A 24,318-nucleotide genomic window follows, 5' to 3' on the forward strand; every position below is an offset into this window, starting at 1 on the left:
AGCTGAGCAATTGGCCAGATGGAGTACAGGTGTTATTTGCCCGCCTGTTTAAGGTGATTGTAGCAATTGATGCAATAGGAGAGTGGGTTGGTGGTGTGATTGGTGGTCAGCAAGGTGGGGGGTTTTGGACAGCACTTATAGAATGTAGGATTAGGAATTGTACTCCGTCCCTGCTGAGTATCTCAGAATTTTGTACATTCAGCTTTAGAGGGGATTTTCCTAAAGGTTGGCGCCACCTTGTGCTTTGTGAGTTCAGCACATGGAAAGTGAAGTACTGTGGCATTTGAAAGTCAAGAATGAGGCCTGTAAGAATAATAAAAAACTATAAATTCTGACCGTTCCAGTAATGCAATAAGAAAATAAGAATAATGCAGAGAATATTTTGATTTGATTTTAAAAATTTCATTTGTAATAAATGTATTTTTAGAACTCAACTTTTCTCCAGGCATTAGTGTTCACATTCAAGAATAACAACAAAGAATTTTTAGAGTTGCAACTTTATTTCTATGAACAGGACTAATTCATATTTGTTACAAAACTGTGTCTCAAAGCATTGCACATTTTGCATATTTCTTCTGTGGAATATTTCGACATTTTTTTCTACTCTTCGGCTGCCTAATGCAAAAAAGAAAGTGCAAGTTGTTAGGTAATACAATGACAAGAGTGCTTTTAAAATAATATTAATGTAAACTAGAAAATCAACCCAATATTTTGAATAAAGCTGCAGGTACACTCAAAGGTACTAATTTTAGCCTATTCTGTATCTAATGAATGCCATGTTTAGCTGCTAGACCTGAATGATACTACCAGTACACTTGTAGTGTCAAATCACAGAGTTGTTACGGTGCAGAAGGAGGCCATTCAGCCCATCGTGTCTGCACCAGCTCTCTAAATGAGCATCATAAATAGGAATTTAAACTATGCATCAAACAGGATTTCTGCTAATCCAATGCAAACTCCAAATGATGCAAGACTACAGTGGAAGTCAATTGGCAGGCCTGACTCCCAGGGTCTACTGCTATTTTCAGGCTGCCATGCACTCAAATGGCTTTGCATTAATGTGAAAATGGATGGTTTACTGTAGCTATATTCTAATTCAGTATTTATTTATGTAACTTAATCCATTTTTAAATCATTTGCATCACCTTGCCAGTGCCAACATCGCGGCTTTTAGCCCTAAATTTGTTGACTTGTGTTTCTGCTATATCAGCACGTTCTTCAGCCTCTTCTAGCTCATGCTGGACCTTCCTAAACTTGGAGAGGTGAACATTGGCTTGCTCCTCCTAAAGAAAATACATGCAAGAAGTATCAGTACAAAATTGCTCAAAATGATGAACAGTCACTGAAAAGTGCATTTAAATGAAGAACTAAGAAATAGTAAATATATTAAATACACTTTTACAACAGTCTAACTTACAAGATTATAATTAAGCTCGACATAGAATTTTAGGTAAGGGACCTTTGGTTTTAAGTGCTGACTTGTGCAAAGACATGAACACTGGAAAGTTTGAAAATATAATGGACCATCAACCTGAGACCTATCATGGAGATTCCAGACCATCACTGATTCCCTTAAACTCACCAGCTATCCACTGGGGTTCCTGTGCCAAGACAAATTCGGTCAGAACATGGCAGCTGTAAGTGCGTTAGATAGGTATCATTTGAGGAACAGTTGACAAGGCTGCTCTTTCTCATAAGTGCTAATTTAGATGGAGCTCAAAAACAGCATTTGTTTATCACAAAAGCAAAATGCATCAGGTGATAGGATCTGAAATAAAAACAGAAAATGCCAGAAATACCTAGCAGGCCAGACATTATCTGCGGAGAGAGAAACAGTTTTAATGTTTTCAGTCAATATTCTTTCATCAGATGAAAGATCATCGAGCTGAAACATTAAATTTGTTTCTTTTTCTCCACTGATGCCTGCTGAGGATTTACATCATTTTCTGTTTTGTTTATCATGTTAATGCTCCTCCTGAATTAATGGATCTATCACTGCCATCATCACACAGAGAGCTGCCTGCCAATCTAAGTGTACATGCCTCGCAGGAGAAATCTGTGTCCATGCAACCTCCTCACATAATGAGAAAAGAAACACTTTAGAGTTATTGGAGGAGATTCCTTGCGGCCAGAATGAATAAGCATGCAGTGCGGTCAGAAAAACTCAGGTTGACTCTTAGATGGTTACAGCACAGAGGGAGGCCATTCGGCTCAACATGTCCACGACGGCCAACAAATATCTGACCACACTAATCCCATTTTCCGGTGCTTGGCCCATAGCCCTATGGCAACACAAGTTATGGGAGAAAATTGAAGGGCACGAATTGCCTAGCTGCTAATAGCATGAGGTCTGCCAACATTTGCATACTGGTGCCTTAGTCCTTTCCTTAAGTACTTTTTGCAAGATGATATTTACATATGTAACATTAGCAGAAGTCAAGAAAGGGCATTCTAAAGAAACAAAGAATGAAGTATTGATCAGGCACAATAATAAACAACCTAAAGTCCCCAAAGAAATAAGGGAGATAGAGGAGACTTAAGAATATATTTTTGAGAGCTCTCTGAAGAATTGATCTTGAATTCTGAAGATAACAAATGTTACCTTAGCATTACAAAAATGGGAGAAATATGAAACTCAGAATTACTACATCAATAGAGGTGAAACTTGAGGGTTTTGTACAGAATGCCATCAGTGGTCATCTAAAGAATCAGAGGCCATAAAGATTGGTCAGTGTGGGTTCAGGAAATAATCATGTCTCACAAATCTGCTGGAATTCTTAGAGAAGCAAATAAATTAGCAGATGAGGGTCATCTAGTGACACAAAAGAATTTTCCAAAGTCAAATAACAGATTATAGACTTGTAACAAAGGGGAAGCCTCATGGAATGATTGTGTGATGAGAACATGTAATAGGGAGCTGAATGATAATGGAGAAAGCTCTGTATGAGAGCCGGGATTGTGGAGATTGAAGTTTATATGCTGAATTTTGCTGTCGGCGAGCAGGGGGAGGGGCCCACTCGCCGACACGCAAAATGACGCGAGATGATGTCGGGTGGAACCCCCGATGTCATCCCGCCCCATTTAAATCTTCAGGAAGGCAGGCCCGCAGCAAAATCATCTGCAGGCCCGCCGACCTGTCAATGACCAATTGAGGCCATTGACAGGATCATTAAAACAATTAAAGGACCTGCCCGTCCAACCTTAAGGCTGGTGGGCAGGCCAGGAGCCCCGGCGGGGAATAGAAAAAAACATGAAACCTCATCCACTGGCGGGATGAGGTTTCATGTTGGGATTTTAAAAGTTTAATAAAGTTTTAGTGAAATTTATTAACATGTCCCATCTCGTGTGACATTGTCACATGAGGGGGACATGTTAATGATTTTTTTTTCTCTATTTTTAATGTTTATACAACTGTCAGCGATCTCCCTGAGGTGGCACTTAGCCTCAGGGAGATGTGTGCTCTTTCGTGCGCATGCGTGAAAGAGTGCACTCTCGCATTTGGGGAATCTCCACCCCCCCCTCCTGCACAGGAAGCACATAGCGCTTCCTGTCGGATGTCACACTGGGTGGGCCTTAATTGGCCCGCCCACTTAAAATGGCGGTGGGGCCCGCTTCTCCAGCGGGGATCTGCTCCCCGCCCGCCAGAGATTGGGTGGGGCCCACCCGCCCGGTAGACAGAAAATTCTGCCCTATCTGTTCTGAGACATCTGCTGTCGCAATATATATAAATAATTTGGTCGGACAGCTTTTCTTGTGTAATATTATAAAATTTACTGTTAGTGTGGCCAGATGGCAAATATAAGGGTCATAAAAAGAATCAATACATCTAAGCCAGCTAAGTAATAGCAGCAAATGGTAGGTAATTGTAAAATAATGCATATTGAAACACGGCAAATGCAAAGCCAATGAAAGGATGTCTCATCAGCAAAGATAAAGAAGGACACATTAAGCTTTGATGATCAAGCATTCACTGTAGATTTTCTGTAGTTAATGTGAAACCCATGTGTCAAATTAACCAAATAATATATCCCAAAGATTATTTAATAATAAATTGAGAGAAGTTATTCTAGTTTTATGCTCATCACCAATGAAAACGTATTTGGAATAACGTGGGCAATTTTGGCACCCTGTCTTTCAAAGTACACTGATGCAGCAGCTTCAATAAGTGAAGTAGGATTACTGCACCTCAGGGCTGTTTCCTATGAGGACAGACTCACAATGGTGGGTTTTTCGTCAGACAAAAGAAATTTGAAGGACATGGTTCAGGTTTTCAAAATGTTGAGAAACATAGTTGACATAAATACAAGCAGCCTATTAGATTTAGACCACAAGCACAGAAATAAAAGAACTGTTTAAAGTTCAAAAGCCTAAAGCTGACTCTCAACAAAGTGGCTGCATTCAAAAGGGGCCGGATTAATGACTGGTTGGAGACAGGAAAGGAGGTTAGCACAATAACCAAGATGATCACTTATAACATTAACCAGGATAGTCTGTGCTTTTGACATTGGGGCCAGGAATATGTGTAAAGCAAAATTAGATGTAGCTAAATGGTACAGATGGGGCAAAAGACGAACTTTGCCTTTGGATTCCTTTAGGGTTTAGGCAGAATTTAGAACATTCCTTTGAGAATAAACTAGACAAGTAGATTTCTTACTAAGGCAGTTTATCAATAGCTTGTGGAAAGAGGTTTGATAAGCTGAAAGGTCTTTGCTCATTCCAATGTTTTCATATGCAAACATGAATTAGTGATACTTGGTAGGTACAATAACTTGTATATTCATTGCAGCTGTTATTAAAAAAAATTATTGAACCACTTAACTATAAATTTCTGTACTAAGACAATTTCATAAAAATATATTTTAAAAAATATAAATGTGCCCAGAGTCCTCTATGTATATATATATGTATATATATATATACTTTTTTTGCCTTTGAGGTTTAAAAGGGAAGATTACTTACAGACTCCTCACATTGTCTCTTATAGGCCTTAACCTTTAGCTGCAGTTTATCAACCAAATCTTGCAGTCTCAGAATATTCTTTCTATCTTCATCTGACTGAGAACAGTACAAAAGAACACAATTTGTCAATACATCATGAAACCAATAATTAGCCTTGGTGACAATGTATTGTCCCTGCAGATAATAAGATTATACAGAATTCATTGGCACAAGAGAAAGCTGTGCAGTACCTGATAGGAGAGCTCCTTGACTCTTCTTTCATATTTGCGAATACCTTTGGTGGCATCATTGCTTCGCTTCTGCTCAGCTTCCAATTCATTTTCCAACTCACGTACCTAAACCAGTCACCAATTTGTAGTAATTGCTTTATAACCATGCGAATTTTACAATGCCTTTTCAGATTATTATTTTCCCCAAATTGGTTCAAATGACTTTTTGTCACAAATATTGATTTGCAGCATAACACAATCATGCCACTTACCTTAGCCTCCAGTTTCTGAAGTTGTTTCTTTCCTCCTTTCATTGCCAGCTGCTCAGCCTCATCCAGGCGGTGCTGCAGGTCCTTCACTGTCTGCTCAAGATTCTTCTTCATTCGTTCAAGGTGGGCACTGGTATCCTGTTCCTTCTTCAGCTCTTCAGCCATCATGGCAGCCTTGTAACCGTGAGGTAATGGGGCAAATCATTATTCACGCTTAAACTTGAAATAGCACCGACAAAGTAATTCCCTTATTTCAATCCGCATTTGTACAAATAGGAATAAATAGTTAACTTCAGGCTTACATCTGTGAAAGCCTTCTTTGCTTTTTCCTCAGCATTCCTTGATTCCTGAATTGTATCTTCCATTTCAGTTTGGAGATGATTCAGGTCAGCATCCAGCTTCTTCTTGGTGTTGATGAGACTTGTGTTCTGCAGGAAAAGTCAGTTTATAAGAACTTGTTTTGCAGAATGTGTAAACTGTTGGAGAGACTGCATTTTTAGTTGGTCCAAAGTTGACAGTGTGCGGACAAACCTGAGCGTGCAGCAGCTGTACTCTCTCAGTGACATCAATAAGCTCCTGTTCGGCCAGTTTGCGAGATCTATCTGACTGTTCCATTGCTGCCCTCATTTCTTCAATCTCAGCCTGCTGCAAGCCACTCCTGCGCTCAACCATGGCCAATTGCTCCTTCAAGTCTCCCTGGCTTCTGCAAGCATCATCCAGCTGTAACTGGGTATCCTGCTTCCCACATAGAAACATGTATTAGAATGTATGATTTTATTGTAAACTAACCATTTACATTATTTGCTACATTTTCAACAGATCGCAGTAAATCATACGTTTTCTTTTAACTTATATCCAAAATGCGAAACAATTTGAATATCTAAAGGTACTGGCAAATAATAATTTGTTTGTTTTCACCAGTAATTTTTTAAATGTGATTAGATGAAAACCAAACACAAATGCATCATTATACAGACCTTTAAATGACCCTGAATGTTTCTGAGATGTTTCTGAGCTTCTGAAGCTTGACGGTTTGCATGTCCCAACTGAATCTCTATTTCATTCAGATCGCCTTCCATTTTCTTTTTGATTCTTAAAGCATCATTCCTGCTTCTGATTTCAGCCTCCAAGGAACTTTGCATTGTGTCTACAGCTCTCTGGTGGTTCCTCTTCAGCTGATCGATCTCCTCGTCTTTCTCTGCAACCTTCCTGTCAACTTCAGATTTTACTTGGTTCAGTTCTAGCTGCATACGGAGGATTTTGCTCTCTTCATGTTCCAGAGAAGCCTGCAAAAGGGCATCACCCAAGAGTTTCAACGTCACACATTTCTCGTTACAAGAAGTGTGTGAGTTACCTATGATAGCGTATACTAGCTGCATACCTGTTAACGTTTAATTATGTAACGCTGTAACTGTTATGGTATTATTTTAAAGCAATCCTTTAAACTAGTTAATATCAAGAGCCCTTATATTTTGAAGGCCAGAGTTTGAAATATGGGGCAAGGTTTGATGCTGGGGGTCAGGACACTGACACCTGCACCATTGCTGGGTCTCGTCCCCATTCCGAGAAGGGAGAAGTAGGGAGGGGGGGTCATGATTTTTCTGGAGGTTGGCCCTAATTAGCTAGAGGCCAGGTTGCTGGGTCCTGCCTGCTCCGTCCTCAGCAAAATCACTCGCTGTTGGAACGGCGTTGGGAGACTAGCATGACTGCCAGGGTTGGAAAATAATGTGCCTGCTTGCCTCAGTTCCTGCCCCCATTTGTATGCCAAAGTCATAGTGTTAAGAATTATGATTATGGCTTGTTAAAGCTATGGATCTATTCAGGGATGTCACCATTCTGAGCAATCAGAGATTCCTTCAGTGATTCCTATCTATTTACTTTCCTGCTTTAGCAATGCATGTGATATTAGCATTATAATGAGAATATATGAGAAAATAGATGCAGCCTTTGAGTTTTAAAGGTGATTCATTACTTAGATCAAACCTATTAAAAGCTGTCATGATTGAACAATTTAGATCTTGTCCAAAGTTAAATAATTTTGATTTTTAAAAGATCATTCACAAAAGCTTTTTAAGGAATACTGTTCAATATGTGAATTAGTGATGCCTTTCAGATGATCAAAGCAAATTTTTAAAAATCCAATATATTTGGAACTAATTTTGCAGCTCTTGTTGCCTCCAAAATATATTAACCAGTAGACATCCCTTGGTTCTGCTCATGATAACTCTCTCCCCGTGTGATCTGTGTGCCCTTCTCATTTTCTTGCTGTCGCGCTGACCTCGCTATCTGTTTCTTCACGTTTTCTTCCCTCCCTGATCTCTGGAAAACAGGCCCATCTTTTATATTAACTTAAAGACAAATTAGAGGGATTGGGGAGTGAAGATCAGAGAGCAAGATACCACATTTTAAACATTTTATGCAGATGACAGAAAGGAGGGTAGGGCCTAAAGTGATTCAGGGTGTGCTGAATCAGAGAATCACAGAATCATTACAGCACAGAAGGAGGTAATTCAGCCCATCGTCTTCATGCTGTTTCTCTACAAGAGCAACTTACCTTGACCCACTTGTCCAGCTATTCCCATAGTTCTGCAAATTTTTTCTCTTCAGATAACTATCAAATGCTCTTTTGAAAACCTCAACTGAACGTGCTTCCACCACACTTTCAGGCAGTACACTTCTAATCCTAATGAATCACTGTGTATAAAGGGTTTTCCTCATGTCATCAATGCTTATTTTACAATCAATATTAATCAATGTCTTCTTGTTCTCCATCCTTTCATAAAAAGAAACAATTTCTCCTTATCTACTCTGTCCAGACATCATGATTTTGAACACCTTTATCAAATCTCCTCTCAATCTTCTCTTCTCTTCTCTAAAGAGAACAGCCCCAGTTTCTCCAAGCCATGCATGTAACTGAAGTTTCTCATCCCTGGGACCACTCTCATAAATCTTTTTGGCACCCTCTCTAATGCCTTCACATCTATTCTGAAGTGTGGTGCCCAGAATTGGACACAATATTCCAGCTGAGGCCAAACCAATGTTGATGCAGGTTTTATTTTGTTACAATAAAAGTCTTAAGATGTGAAACCTTGTTATGCAATTCTTTCCATCGGTCACTCGGAAACTCCTACCTCTCCTTAAAAGTTATTAGTCTTTACAGGGGTCATAACAATGGGAAAATTCAATTGGAAATTTGGACAAAGTTGATATCAATTTTGTACTGGCTGTAAGATTTCTAACGTAATATAAATTTATTTATTGTACCTTGGTTTTAACAAATGCTATTCAAAAATACAATTTCTGATATGAGCTACAAAAATAATATTTTTACCTCTGCCTCCTCCAAAGCAGCCTGCATTTCGCTTTTCTCTGTCTCAGAAGTTTTCTTTGCTTTTTCCAGCTCATGGAAGCCCTTACTGCTTTCAGCTATCTGTTCAGTCAAATCAGAGATCTCCTCTGTTTTATGAAAAAAATGCAACTTAAATTAACTCTGTAATGAAAGCACTCTATGGCAGATGCAGTAATTTTAAAATACCAACACTTTAATATATTGAAATAATAAAAGATCAAGACTTACGCTGCAGGTTCTTGTTCTCTCGTTTAAGCATTTCTAATTGATCCAGAGACTCCTCATATGCATTCTTCATCTTGAAAATCTCGGTACTCAAACTGCGGGTTTCCCTCTGAGTTGCTTCCAGTTCAGCCTGGCTTTCATCAAATTTCTGCTTCCACTCTGCCAGAACCTTTTATTATACAATTGCAATAGTTATATGAGAAATAGGAGGAGGGAGAAAGAGGGTGAATACAACTATGTCTTTGGAATATGACTCATACCTTGTCAAAGTTCTTCTGTTTTTTGTCAAGGACTGCTGCTGCTGAATTTGCCCTCCCCACATCTATCATAAGATCCTCCACCTCATTTTGCAATCTCTGTTTTGTCTTTTCTAATGAAGCACATTTGGAGTTCACAGCCTCAATGTGTTCCTCTGCATCCTGAAGACGCTGAGCAAGCTTTTTCCTGATAAGTACAAAACCAAAGATGTTGTAATAACATCATCTCAAATAATGTACGTAGCCAAATTCTCATTTCATTATAACATACTTGGCCTCCTCCAGTTCCTCCGTGCGCTGGATCGCATCCGTTTCGTATTTTGTTCTCCACTGAGCAACTTCGCTGTTGGCCTTGGACATGCCACGTTGGAGCTCAGCCTTTCCCTCCTGTTCCTCTTCATATTGCTCACGGAGCAAATCACAGTCATGGCGGGACGATTGGAGAGCATGTGATAGGGCGCTCTTAGCCTGAAGTAATTACCAAGTTGGTGATGAAACACTAGTTAATATAACTGCGATTATTACTGTGATAATAAATCTTGTTACTTTGCTTATGGACACAATGACTAGAAATATCGTCACTTAGCATCTTATGTCAGTTACTAGACAATCACATCACAAAATGTCATATTTTATGTTGTTGCAATTTGGAGAATTTAAATTATTGCAAGAATGAATTAAAAAATGGAAATTAATTTAACATATTATAAAGAAATTGTTCCAAAGCTAAAATGGGAAATTTACTTAAATTATTCTGGTACCTTTGTTTCTTCCTCCAGCAGTCTCTTGAGCTCCTCGATCTGTTGAGTATATCCTTGTTTACCTCTTGTCAGCTGAGATACTAAGGCTTCTTTCTCCTCTACTTGGCGATTCAATTCACCTGCGAATCAGGAGAGATTTCAGGCAAAAGCATTACAAAACTGTAAAGACTATATTAATTGTGTTCAATTCTATGCACGAGATGGAAATTTAATTGAAAATTAACTTTGCATGGACACAGGCCAACACTGTGTTTGTTGTGTTAAGAGGTGTATGCTTATAATGTTTAACTCTGTAAGTAAATATAGAAGTGTGTAATGTTTGGCTCCAGTTCACCAACTGGCTTTCTGGAATAGATCAAAAATGTAGTATTTTCTAGAAATTGAACAGTAACTGATAAATACCATTCTCTGTTCCAAGACGTGCTCTTTGAGTTGATAAATCATTGATCAAACACTGATGCTCATCATGTTTGGTCTTCAGTTCACTGACTTGGTCTTCAAGACTCCGGGTCACTTTCTCAAGGTTTGCCTGAAAGCAATATACAGAACTCTCAAAGGATGTGAAACCAAACAGACACCAACTATTAAGCACAACTATATGAAGGGATAGGTTTTAGCAATATTCAGAGCCATACCTTGTTTTTAGACACTGATTCCATATTGCTAGCAAGGTCATCAATTTCCATCTTCAGCTCACTCTTTTCCTTCTCAAGCTTCTGCTTCACACGTTGCAGGTTGTCAATTTGTTCCCCAAGCTCTGCGACACTATCAGCCTGTTTCTTGCGAAGAGCAGCAGCCATGGCTTCATGCTGTAGGGTGGATTCTTCCAGATCGCGACGCATCTTCTGAAATTCTGTTTCCCGTTTCTTATTCATTTCAATCTGTGCTGCAGTTGCACCGCCAGCTTCTTCTAGTCGTTCACTGATCTCCTCAAGTTCACGGGAAAGATCAGCTCTCTGTTTCTCAGTCTTGGCACGAGAGGCATGTTCAGCTTCAATTTCTTCTTCAAGCTCTTCAATACGAGCCTTAAGATGAATGTGCATTGATTATAATTTCAGAACAAGTAACACTGGTGCAGCACATTACCTTTACAAAGGAAGCATCGATAATTTTACTGGACATATAAATCACCTGTAATTCTTTGATCTTTTTCTGCAGTTGGGAAGCCAAAGCCTGCTCATCTTCAACTTTGCTTTGAAGTTGGCTGATCTCGAATTCCTTCCTTTCATTATATAAATGAAAAATAAATTTAGAGATTTTGAGTATTCCTGAACTCATAAAGAAAACTAATTATTTTCCTTAATGTAATGAGGCAATAATATAATTAAGATAGCTATGGGTACTTAGAGTGAAATCTTAATTCCTGAGTTAACACCATATTATTTGTGAGAAATGTTATTACACTAGCCGGCTTTTCCAGGCAAAGGTGTTTCCAGTGCTCCAAGGGTTAGATTATGAGGACACGTTACATAAGACATGCTTGTATTTCTTTGCGTATAGAAAGTTAAGGAGTAATCTGATTGATTTTAGGATCTTCAAAGGAATTGAAAGGGTAGATAGAGAGACATAATCCTAAAATCAGAGCCAGACCATTCAGAAGTTAGGAAACACTTCTTTACACAAAGGCTGGTAGAAATGTGTAATTGTCTCCCACACAAAGCAGTAGAAGTGAACTCAATTATTAAATGTTAACTGAGATTTATGGATTTTTGCTAGCAAACGGTATTATGGAATATAGAGCCAAAGCAGGTAAATGGAATTAGGATACAAACTAGCCAACTCTTGTTCCTATGTGTCCATAGGCTCAAGGTCAGGAAAATTAGCTACCTAAAGAATCTGTGTCTGCCATACAAAGTTCGATAGCCAATCAACTATACAAGAGGTGAAATCAGAACTCAAGCAACAATATGTGAATAAATTAGTTATTGCCCAGGTTTATAGTAAAATGAAGACTGACTTTTTTAGTTTCTCATCCAGTTGCTGCTTATCATTCTCCAAATCCATTATGGTTTCTTGTGACAACTTCAGATCACCTTCAAGCTTCCTCTTAGCACGTTCAAGATCCAAGCGAAGTTTCTTCTCCTGTTCTAGAGAACCTTCAAGCTTTGAGAGGAAAAACATATTTTTGTCAGCATTTGCTTCAAACAACACTGATATTGTCAAATCCATTTGGTCTAGCTATGTTTAAAAACACTTACATCATCAGCTTGCTGCTCCAGCTTTGTCTTTGTTTTTGTCAGAGTGTTGACTTTGTCTTCCTCAGCCTGAAGGTCATCCAAAGTCTGCTGATGGGCCTCTTGAAGGGCTTTCTTTTCCTTTGTTATTTTAGCAATGCTTTCATCAAGACTAGTCGTCTCCTCAGTGAGGTTTTTAACCTATATTCAGTAAAAACAAAACGTAAAGAAGGATTTCGTGAAGTGTCATCAACGATATGAAAAACCTTCCAAGAGTCGTATATCTGTCATACATAAAAATCATCTGCTCATACCTTGTTCTCAGTGGCATGTTTTTCTTTTTCAACTTTGGCTAAAGTGAGCTCCAAGTCATCAATATCTTTCTTCAGTTCTGAACACTCGTCCTCCAGTTTTCTATTCTTAGCTGTAAGTTCAGCATTCATTTCTTCTTCATCTTCCAATCTTTCATTTGCTTCCTTTAATTTAGCTTCCAGTTGAATTTTATTCTTAATCAATCCTTCACACCTTTCTTCTGAATCTACCAGAGTTTCACTTTCCTGCACATAAGTGATACAGTTAATTATATCAGGCTATGTTTTTATATGTTGTATACAAATTTAATACATTAAAATGTTGATACCGCTTGGACTTGGAGTTCAAGATCCTTCTTTTCCTGTACAATAGCCACCATTTTCTCTTCGAATTCCTTCCTTCGTGCTTCAGATTTGGCAAGTGCCTCCTTAGTTTTCTCAAACTCATCTTTCATATTCGCCATTTCCTTCTCAGTTTCAGCACTCTTCAGAAGAGGTTTGATCTTGAAATACAATTGCATCCATGGCCAGTGTTTGACGTTTGTGAAGGAACGGATGTTGTACTGCAGAGTGTACAGTGCTTCCCTAAAAGATGCAGTTAGACAGGGTATTGTACTGCATAAAGAATATTTACTGGCAAATATGTTTTTGTATGCTCGTAGGTGAAGATATTTACCTCCTTTCCATCATTTTCTTAAATTCAACTCTCATTAGATATCCACGACAAATAGCCTGGGTACGGGTAACGAGTTGTGCCAACTTATCATCTCTCATCTCTTCAAGTGTACCCAAGAGACCAGCCTTGAAGAACACCTTAAATACATTAAAGTGAGTGTTCACCTTTATGTTCAATTTTCAAAATATAATAAATTTTAAAACCATGATTCAATTTGGTTCTGCATTGTTGAATTGATACTAGAAATTCTGTGTGGCATTTGCATTGTGCGCAATTGGTTCATCCCCAACCTAATGGACAGCTCCATATATCTAGTCCCATAGTAATGCAGGAGCAATAAGGCAACTTTTATGCTTCCCAATAAAAACTTAAAGCTGTAGTTATAGATTCACCAGCCTGTTATTTCACAGTGAGAAACTTAGATTTTAAATCTGATTACCTTAGTGTGTCCAAACTTGTACTGTGTATGATCTACATCAATGGATCCCAGTAGCTTCTCAGAAGCCTTCTTGCTATCAATGAACTGGCCTTCGGGAATGGCACTTGCATTAAGAATCCTGTATCTGTTGTATTAGAAGTTTAAGTACGTTATTGTTTTTCTCTTTAGAACTGCATATGCTCCACAATGTCATAGAATAGAAAATTGAAGTGCAACCTTTTAAGATCCATTACCTTTGCTTGAAGTCACCGTAGATGATTCTGCTTGGGAATCCCTTTCTGCAGATTCTGATGCCCTCCAGCACACCATTACACCTCAGCTGGTGCATGACAAGGGAGTTCTCCATAGCACCTGATGGATGCAAAATAATGATTAAAATGCAGCACAGCAAACAATTTTCTCATGACCTAATAAGTTCAAAACAGATGACTGCATCCATTAGTGTATAGCAAGGGAAACAGACTTGCCTGGTGTCTTTGTCTCATTCGGGATTAAACAGCGCACAAAATGTGGATGTGTAGTTCTCAAGTTAGCCATCAGCTTGCCTAAGTTTTCCTGTGAAGTAAACAATAAAGTAATATTGATCTCCAGTTTTGTCCCAAGTTATTGATAACAATAATACAAGACTGACACAACTAATTGATCATCTTTGATACAGTTAATTAATGTTTTGCTCTCTCACTCAAATTTATTAACACTTAATTCATTACATATTATAAATGTACATATCAGAGAAAATCATACCCTAAACAGAGCAGATACTGTCTGGAAGGAAGAGCCCTTCTTTTTGCCACCTTTCTTGGCACCAGCTTCTGCTACAAAGAAGCAACAAATATGTTTGTTTTAAACTGATTAGAAAACAGAAGAGTACAATGTTAACAAAAAGGAATATTCATATTTGAGTGTAACAGAATTTTACCTTCAGCGGTTACAGCATAAAGATGACCCAGTAGTTTCACTGATGATTTCTGGAATAGTCCAATTACAGTTTCATTCAGGGGGTCCTTGTTCTTGTCCAGCCAGCCACAAATGTTGTAGTCCACAGTGCCAGCATAATGGACCAGTGAGAAGTGAGCTTCAGCCTTTCCTTTGGCAGGCTTGGGTTTCTGGAAGTTGTTTGACTTACCAAGATGCTGATCATACAGTTTATTCTTGAAAGAAGTGTCTGAGGCCTTGGGGAACATGCACTCTTCCTCCAGGATTGAGAAGATACCCATGGGCTGGGGTAATGACAAAGTTTATTACCATTGAGACATCGGAACTGATAAAATGATGTCTATATAAATGTATTTCAATTCTAATTAATGTTTTGTGTGATGTTACTGACCTTCTCAATGAGTTCAATGCAAGCAGCCAGATCCATACCAAAGTCAATGAATTCCCATTCAATTCCTTCCTTCTTGTACTCTTCTTGTTCCAGAACAAACATGTGATGGTTGAAGAACTGCTGCAGTTTCTCATTAGTGAAGTTGATACATAACTGTTCCAAGCTGTTGAACTGAATATTTAGAGCAATTTAATGTCTTACTTAATCATTGGATTGCCTTTTCAGTGCTGTTAATCTTAAATAATTTATTTTGTTGATACTTATGTTTCTGATTCTTACATCAAAAATTTCGAACCCAGCAATATCCAGCACACCAATGAAAAACTGTCTGGCCTGCTTTGTGTCCAATTGCTGATTGATACGGACAACCATCCACAAGAACATTTTCTCAAAAATTGATTTGGCAAGGGCACCAATTGAATTGTAGACCTGAAAGAATACAATATATTGTTTAGCCAAAAACTGCAACTTAAATTAATTGTATTAAATGTTTACACACATATTGTTTTACTAAAATCATAGGAAAATGTACCTGCTGAACAGTTTGACCTTTGGTCACAAATTCATTCCCAACCTTTACTCGGGGATAGCATAAAGCCTTTAGCAAATCTGCAGAATTGAGTCCAGTCAGGTAAGCAACCTTGTCAGCATCTGAAAAAAATAGAGGGAATATATTTGTGAACTATGTATGAATCAATGTTTTGGGGTAATACACATTAACTGAAGTTTTCTGGTGCGTGATTAAATGCGTAACACATTTTAAGTGCTAGTTCAGCATCTATACACTTTTTGATTTTCAGATTAATAATGCTATACAGATGTAAATATGACAAAGGTAGAGTCTCTATGTGTTGCAACCTTTTGTATGACTTTAGGTAATTTGGGTGAAAGAAAAACAGATATTTTATCATGTATTATAACCTTTGAATGCTCTAAATCTTTTCATAAATACTGGATTACTTTTGAAATGCAGCTAGTGTTGTTAAAAGATCAATGCAATTTGGAAATTTTCTTCAGTTAGGTATATTTTGGCAAACTTTAGATTTGTCTTTTGTCCTTGTTGCAACATATTGGAAAGTGAGATAGGTAGGCGGAAGGGTTTAGTAAGGGAATTTCAGAGCTTGGGACCTATGCAGTTGATGGCATGGCCACCAATGGTGGAGCAATTAAAATTGGGAGGACTCAGGAGGCCAGAATTGGGTGAGTGTGGATACTTCAGAAAGTTTTAGGGCTGGTGAAGATTACTAAGAAAGGGAAGGAAAAGGTCATGGTGGGATTTGAAAACTAGGATGAGAATGTTAAAATCAAGGCATGGCTTAACTGGGAGGCAATGTAACTCAGCAAGCACGGGGCTGATAGATGGATGGGATTTGATGAAAGTTAAGATACGGGCAGCAAAGTTTTGTATAACCTCAAATTTACAGACGTCAAACTTAGGCTATCTAGGAGTATGTTGGAGTAGTCAAGTCTAGAGGCAACAAAAACATGGATGAAGGATTCAACGGTAGATCAACTGAGCTGGGCAAGGTTCTAGAGGTTGGCAAGTATATGTGGTCAGAAGTTCAAATCGGGACAGATATGACACTGAGGTTGCAAACTGTCTTGTTGAGCCTCAGACAATTATTAGGGCGAGGGATGAAGCTGGTAGATAGGGATCAGAATTTGAAGCTGGCACCAAAAACATTGACGCTCAATTTCCTCGTTGGAGGAAATTATGCTGGATGCCAGACAAGCAGTCTGATTATTTAGCAACATTAGAGGAGTCAAAAAAGGTGGTGGTGAGGAGGAGTTGGGTGTCATCAGCACACATACGAAAACTAACTCTGTGCTTTTGGATGATGTTGCTGAGGGGTAGCATATAGATGAGAAATAGAAGGGAGCACCAAAGGTAATGGTGCAGTAGTGGGAAGTGAAGCCATTGCAAGTGCCACTCTGGCTAAAATTAGATAGTTAAGAATGAAAGCAAGTGAGCACAGTCCCACCAAGCTGAACTACAGTGGAGAAACTTTGGAGGAGGACGGTTTGTTCAATCATGTAAAGGTTGCAGGCAGGTTGAGAAGGACAAGTTAGATGTTCAGATCCATGCATGCTCCAAACCTGACTTCCTATCCCTAACACCTATGTTTCAAACCTCAATAGCAAATCTCAGCTGCAGTGCATACATTATCTGCTGCTCTTTGGTTACCAAAGGTTGATATTAATATGGGTAAGAAAACAAGACACTAAATATACATCTTAAAATGTTAGTTATTTCTGGTGACGAAGTAATAATTTTAACCAGAAACAAAGGCCAGGATTTTCCCGTTGGTGATTTGGGGGCGGGGCCCGCTCACCGACGGAAAAACGACACAGGATGATGTCGAGAGGAACCCCTGATGTCATCCCGGTCCCTTTAAATGTTTAGGAAGGCGGGCGGACAGCGAAATCAGCTGTCCACCCACCGACCTGTCAATGGCCAATTAAGGCCATTGACAGGCTAATGAAGATTGTTAAAAATCTGCCCTTCCAATCTTAAGGCTGGCGGGCAGGATGAGGTTTCTTATCCGTTTTTAAAAACTTTAATAAAGTTTATGTGTTTCTTATTAACATGTCCCATCTCATGTGACATTGTCACATGAGGGGCCATGTTAATAATTTTGATATTTTTCTATTTTTGGGTTTTTTTTTACCTGTCAGTAATCTCCCTGAGACAACACTTGGTCTCAAGGAGCAGTGCGCTCTTTCTTGCGCATGCACGAAAGAGTGCACTTTGACAGCTGGGGATTCCCTCCCCCCCTGCACAGGAAGTGCATAGAGCTTCCTGTTGGGCAGGCCGCTGGGTGGGCCACTCAAAATGGCAGTGGGCCCCGTTTCAGCGGCAGGGGTTGGCTGTCTGCCCGCTGCCGAGCCAATGGGGCCCACATGCCCACCAAGGGCAAAATTCTGCCCAAAATAACTGAAAAATCACCACCAAACAAAAGCGTGAGCTTAAATCAGGTTAGGGACGTGCCACCAGTGGAATCAGGAGACTCACTAAAATTCACAGTTAGATGCAGGACATTAATTATATAGGTAAATACAGGGGAAATAGACAACTTTTATGATTTATTACTGATTCCTTAAATAACACAATTCCAAAATGTTACAGCACTGAGTACATGTTTTGAATTGAAATGTTATTTTGAATTTATAAATCTTAGTAAATACAGTAGTGAAGGGAGACGTGTGAAACTGTTACCTTCTGTGCCATCAGGCTCGGCCTGTTCCTCACGCTGTTTTTGCTTGAATTTCATGTTCCCAAAGTGCATTACTGCACCAGTGAGTTTGTAGATGCCCCATTTCTCCTCATTGGTGAAGCCCAGGATATCGATAGCAGTCTTTAAACCCAAACAATAGAGTTAGAATCCAACAAAAAGATTTATGCTGAAACAGTTTCAACTGCTTCCTTGTGAAAACTTTTGAAATTTACTTTCACGCATCTTTGTCCTGCATCTTCAACTTCAACAATTCAAAATTTTAACATTCTGACAGTGCAGGTAAGCAATGCACATGTTATATTCTTAATTATTATCATTGTCTATTTATATTCCATATCATCTTAATTCTAGATGTATGCATTTTTATAGCAAAATAAGTCATTGGTGCTAACTGCCTAAAATGGATAGGCCTTATGATTTACATATCGGGATAAGAAAACACAGTTAAAGATGTACAGTTGATACTCACATCAGTCGCCACCAATTCTTCAATATCGTCAATACTCTTGACAGTAATCTCACCCTGGCTGACGAATGGATAATCATAGGGGTTGGTGGTAATGAGACAAGCCTCTGCAGAAAGCAAAATAAAAGTTTTGTTAGAATACTTTTGATTGACTGAATGAAAGAAAGATACTGTATCACCCACTTTTACAGTTAGGCTTCCCCTCGTCCATTCAACCAAAGTGTCGAATTCAGTTTTAATTCAACGTTGATCAGGTAATTGCTGGCCTTAGACACCACTGAAAGCATTGCAGACAGGACATTTTTAAGATGCAAATCAGATAAAGTTGAAAAAGTATGAAAATAACAATTATAATAAGAGGCACAAAATTTTCTTTATATCCATCTAATTATAGACTGAGATAAAGATGTATTGCAAAACTAATAATTCTCGCATTAACAAGCAACAAAAATTCAACGTAGCGACATGCCAAAACTTCCATCCTTACCAATGATTTCTGGTTTGTGGTTGGTCATCATCTGGTAGAAAATGTGGTAACTCCTTTCTGCTTTTAGCTGGAATGTTACTCTGGATTTTTCCAGTAGATCTAGAGAGAATGTACACATACAAATATCGATTCACTGAAGAACCACTGTGTATGTCCAAAAGTTGATTTATGACTGATATTTGCACATCATGTTCAACAGAACTTACAGGTTTCAATATCTGCAGAAGCCAATTTCCCAGTGGTGCCAAAGTGAATTCTGATGAATTTACCCTGTAATGTAAAGGTTACTCAAATCAGTGATTTGGAAGGCCAATTCACAATGTGCACACTGTATAATTTATCTTGTTGAAACATGCGAATTGATATACCAGAAGGAGTGTTAGGAACATAGTAACATAGGAACAGGAGTAGGCCTTTTATTCTCTCAAGACTGTTCTGTTGTCATGCAATGAGACCTTGGCTGATCAGGGATATAGACCCACTTTCAACAATTTTTAATAAGATCACAATGTTGGATGCACATGTGGAGAAATGCTGAGAGGCATCTGCTGGTACCAAAGGCACCATTTGCCCATATCCCTTAAAATCTTTGGATGACACAATCAATGAATCACAGTTTTTACTTTTTAATTGATGTAGTACGAACTGCTGTTTGTGGCAAAGAATTCCAATCTTTTACCACTTTTTGGATGCAACTTAGTCCAGGAGATGGGTTCTTGCTGGTGGACCCGAAAGCCAGCAGGATTCCAGAGTAAAAATAAAAATACCTGGAAAAACTCAGCAGGTCTGGCAGCATCTGCGGAGAGGAACACAGTTAACCTTTCGAGTCCTTATGACTCTTCAACAGAACTAAGTAAAAATAGAAAACAGGTGAAATATAAGCTGGTTTAAGGGGGGGTGGGACAAGTAGAGCTGGATAGAGGGCCAGTCATAGGTGGAGATGGCCAAAAAATGTCATAGACAAAAGGACAAAGAGGTGTTGAAGGTGGTGATATTATCTAAGGAATGTGCCAATTCAGGGTAGAAAGCAGGACAAGCAAGGTACAGATAGCCCCAGTGGGGGTGGGGTGGGGTGGGTGAAGGAATCGAAATAGGCTAAAAGGTAGAGATAAAACAATGGATGGAAATACATCTAAAAACAAAGGAAATAGGTGGGAAAAGAAAAATCTATATAAATTATTGGAAAAAAAAGAGGGGGATCGGAAAGCGGGTGGGGATGGAGGAGAGCTTTCATGATCTAAAATTGTTGAACTCAATATTCAGTCCAGAAGGCTGTAAAGTGCTTAGTCGGAAGATAAGGTGCTGTTCCTCCAGTTTGCATTGAGCTTCACTGGAACAATGCAGCAGGCCAAGGACAGACATGTGGGCATGAGAGCAGGGTAGAGTGTTGAAATAGCAAGCAACAAGGAGGTCTGGGTCATGCTTGCAGACAGACCGAAGGTGTTCTGCAAAGCGGTCACCCAGTCTGCGTTTGGTCTCTCCAATGTAGAGGAAACCGCATTGGGAGCAACGAATGCAGTAGACTAAATTGAGGGAAGTGCAAGTGAAATGCTGCTTCACTTGAAAGGAGTGTTTGGGCCCTTGGACGGTGAGGAGAGGGGAAGTAAAGGGGCAGGTGTTGCACCTTCTGCGGTTGCATGGGAAGGTGCTGTGGGAGGGGGTTGAGGTGTAGGGGATGATGGAGGAGTGGACCTGGGTGTCCCGGAGGGGATGATCCCTGCAGAATGCCGCCAGAAGGGGTGAAGGGAAGATGCGTTTGGTGGTGGCACCATGCTGGAGTTGGCGGAAATGGCGGAGGATGATCCTTTGAATGCAGAGGTTGGTGGGGTGATAAGTAAGGACAAGGGGAACCCTATCATGTTTCTGGGAGGGAGAGGAAGGTGTGAGGGCAGATGCGCGGGAGATGGGCCGGACATGGTTGAGGGCCCTGCCAACCACCGTGGGTGGAAAATCTCAGTTAAGGAAGAAGGAAGACATGTCAGAGGATCTGTTTTTGAAAGTTCCATCATCAGAACAGATGCGACGGAGGCGAAGGAACTAAGCAAATGGGATGGAGTCCTTACAGGAAGCAGGGTGTGAGGAGCTGTAGTCGAGGTAGCTGTGGGAGTTGGTAGGCTTGTAATGGATATTGGTGGACAGTCTATCCAGAGTGGGTAGGAAGGGGTGGGCCGACCGCAACTGTGCAGCGGCCATCCATTAAGGGTAATTGATGCATAGGATCCATCCGATTATGTGGCAGGGATGGGCCCTTTTGCTGTTCTCACTGATAATGGTACCTTTTGTACCAGCAGATGCCTCTCTCAGCACTTCTCCATGCATGCACCCAATATTGTGATCTTCATTAAAAAATGTTGAAGGCTGAGTTAGACTGTTCATGGAATGATTAGCATTAATCTTGTTCCATGTCAAGGCAGTGTAAGATTACCCTTAATATAAAACATGACAGGTCATGGTATCCTGTGATGCAAAGTTGTCCTACTCTTGGATCATTTTTGTGATATTATATATTTCTCAGGGTCTAATGTCAAAGAAATCATGCTTTACTGAGGTTAACCTCACATGGTACTGGCTGCTGCCCCTGGATATGATGTTCTATTCTCTGCCCTCAAACTGTTCCATTAGGCTGTCCCCATGTGTGTTTTTTTAAATTTGTTCATAGCATGTGGGCATCACTGGCTAGGCCAGCATTTATTGCCCATCTGTTGTTTACAGGGCATTTAAGAGTCAATCAGGTTGCAGTGGGTCTGGAGTCCCATGTAGGCCAGACCAGCTAAGGACACCAGATTTCCTCTTAGAGAATCAGGTGGGTTTTTACGACAATTGGCAATGGTTTCATGGTCATCATCAGACTTACAATTCCAGATTTTTATTGAATTCAAATTTCACTATCTGCCATGGTGGGATTCTAACTCAGGTCCCCAGTGACAATACCACTGCCTTCCCACTGTGTTCCTCAGACTGTTCCATCAGGCTGTCCCCCTCTGATCCATGCCCCTTGGATTGCAACTTTATGAATTCATTTCTTTCCCCTTGTGCAAGTCAGCAGCAAAATGGCATTTCAACATGGCCAGATGTCATATGTTAGGGATCTAACGACTCCTTGTCACTTGCTTAATCCCAAAAAGTACATTTAATGCTATTCAGCAGCATGCAAATGAATGTTAACAGCCAATTCTGAACTATCTAAATGGGCTTCCCATCGTATTGATCCAGGTTCGCTTCTTCACTGCCTTCCCGCCAGCCGTTTAATTTGGCCCAGTTTCCGTTGTCAGAATTCCTACTCACCCAATCCCAACCGATTCTATAACCCTTCCCGCCACGAAACTCGCTTTGGCAGATTATACTAAAATTCCGTCCTTTGTGTGTGGAAGTGTTCCCTAGTTTCACTCTTGAAAGGCCTGACTCTAATTTTTAGATTATGTCCCCTAGACCTAGACTCCCCAGCCAGCCGAAGTAGTTTCTGTCACTATATACCCTATCTGTTAATTAGAATCATGCACACTAGGGGCTACAATCTATGCAACTGCAGGAAATGTTCAAGAAACTTACGAAGCGAGACGAGTTGTCATTTCTCAGTGTCTTGGCATTACCAAAGGCTTCCAGCAATGGGTTGGCCTGGATGATTTGATCCTCCAGAGATCCCTGCAAAAATAGTTTAGATTAGTACAAATTGGAGCATTCACCAAGTCAAGAAATGAATTCCAACTAAACAACCAGAAATTGCCGAATTTTACTGCATCAATTTTCTTTTACCTGCATCTTCCCAGATTGTTGAGCCTCTTTCTTTTTGGCCGCGTCACCAGAAGCTCCAACTGATGCAAAGTACTGGATGACACGTTTCGTGTTCACAGTCTTTCCGGCACCAGATTCTCCGCTGGACGGGGCGAGGGTAGAAATTAAGGAATCGAGAATTACTGGATTAATACAGCGATTTAAAAGGCGAGAGTCAATTGCAATTCAATTGGTTAGCAACCAACCTCTGTGGGGATATATTAAACCAGCAACACTTACGTGATCAAAATGGACTGGTTTTCGCGATCTGCAAATAAGACAAACGCAAGATCAACCCTCAAAGTGCAGAAAACAAAGTTTTTTTTGCCTAAGTTTATTCTCAATGAGAATGAAAACAATTCCGCACTGAACACCCCCCCAAAAAAATCAAAGCCTTCATACACACCAGTTTGCATGAACTGATAGGCGTTGTCAGAGATGGAGAAAATGTGTGGAGGAGCCTCTTGACGCTTCTTGCCTCGGTAACCAGTCACAACCTCGGGATCGTACACTGGCAGCCACTTGTAGGGGTTCACAGTGACACAGAACAACCCAGAGTAGGTCTAAAGTCGAAGAAAGGAATTAAAAATCTTTAGTTTCTTCTATTATCGTTTTCATTTAACAATCTGAAGTTGCACTTACATAGATCATCCAGGCTGCGTAACGCTCTTTGAGGTTATACAGCACAGATGCCTCATTCAGGTGGGTCATCATGGCCATGTCCTCGATTTTATCGAATTTTGGAGGGTTCATTGGAAGGACATCGTCTTCTTTGACAGTTACTGTCTGAAAAATAACCCACAAACCTGCCATGTTATTTAAAGGAATGTGGGTTTTGTGATGACAGTCAAGCGTTTCAGGATGATTTACCTCTTTTCAATTTTTCAACTCACCTTCTTGTCCACCAGAGTCTCCACAGTGGCTTTACCCCCCTCTCTGCTCTTGACTGTACCTTTAACGTACAATTCTTTAGGGTCGGGGACATAGCAGGCAGTTTTAGCATCGAATGGTCGGTGCTGAGCTTCCAGCCTCTCTTTATCGCTTTTACGCAAAAAGGTCGCAGCCTTTCCAAACACTGCCATTTCCGCATCCCCCATGGCTTCGGTTTATTGCTAAAATATATACATGTATATTTATATAAATAATAAGATCCTGAATAAAATCAGCATGTTATATTGCATTACTTCTCGACACGAGTAAATAATTCCTCAGTTTATCAGAAAGCAAGATCACATTTGACTTAATCTAAATTCTAATTTAACGACTGCTAGTAGGCGGAAAATAGTTAATTCTTGTCAATTTATTCCTGAATTCTGATTATACCTTGTTTAAATTAATGTTGTTGCATGTTGCAATAATTGATAAATTTTATAGCGTTTTATTAACAATTTCCTTTATTATT

General features: G+C 39.7%; 1 protein-coding gene across 1 annotated transcript; it reads right to left on the bottom strand.

Moving 5' to 3' along the window:
* Window positions 1-1,127: 1,127 nt before the first annotated feature.
* Window positions 1,128-24,013, bottom strand: LOC121293961 (myosin-4-like). Its single transcript, XM_041217450.1, has 38 exons — window positions 23,810-24,013; window positions 23,559-23,702; window positions 23,323-23,479; window positions 23,157-23,184; window positions 22,899-23,019; window positions 22,695-22,787; window positions 19,352-19,415; window positions 19,146-19,244; window positions 18,662-18,765; window positions 18,174-18,312; window positions 15,489-15,607; window positions 15,236-15,385; window positions 14,957-15,127; window positions 14,549-14,849; window positions 14,374-14,444; window positions 14,097-14,184; window positions 13,863-13,980; window positions 13,630-13,753; window positions 13,191-13,327; window positions 12,844-13,099; window positions 12,518-12,760; window positions 12,228-12,404; window positions 11,987-12,132; window positions 11,161-11,251; window positions 10,665-11,054; window positions 10,432-10,558; window positions 10,030-10,148; window positions 9,540-9,736; window positions 9,272-9,455; window positions 9,015-9,180; window positions 8,769-8,893; window positions 6,415-6,723; window positions 5,969-6,172; window positions 5,740-5,865; window positions 5,441-5,611; window positions 5,190-5,294; window positions 4,960-5,055; window positions 1,128-1,283 (listed from the first exon to the last, which is right to left on the bottom strand). Exons 1-38 carry the CDS (start codon window positions 24,011-24,013, stop codon window positions 1,128-1,130), a joined length of 5,820 nt encoding a protein of 1,939 aa, XP_041073384.1.
* Window positions 24,014-24,318: the final 305 nt, after the last annotated feature.

This window comes from Carcharodon carcharias, chromosome 22, assembly GCF_017639515.1.
Source record: "Carcharodon carcharias isolate sCarCar2 chromosome 22, sCarCar2.pri, whole genome shotgun sequence".
NCBI classification, from domain to species: Eukaryota; Metazoa; Chordata; class Chondrichthyes; order Lamniformes; family Lamnidae; genus Carcharodon; species Carcharodon carcharias.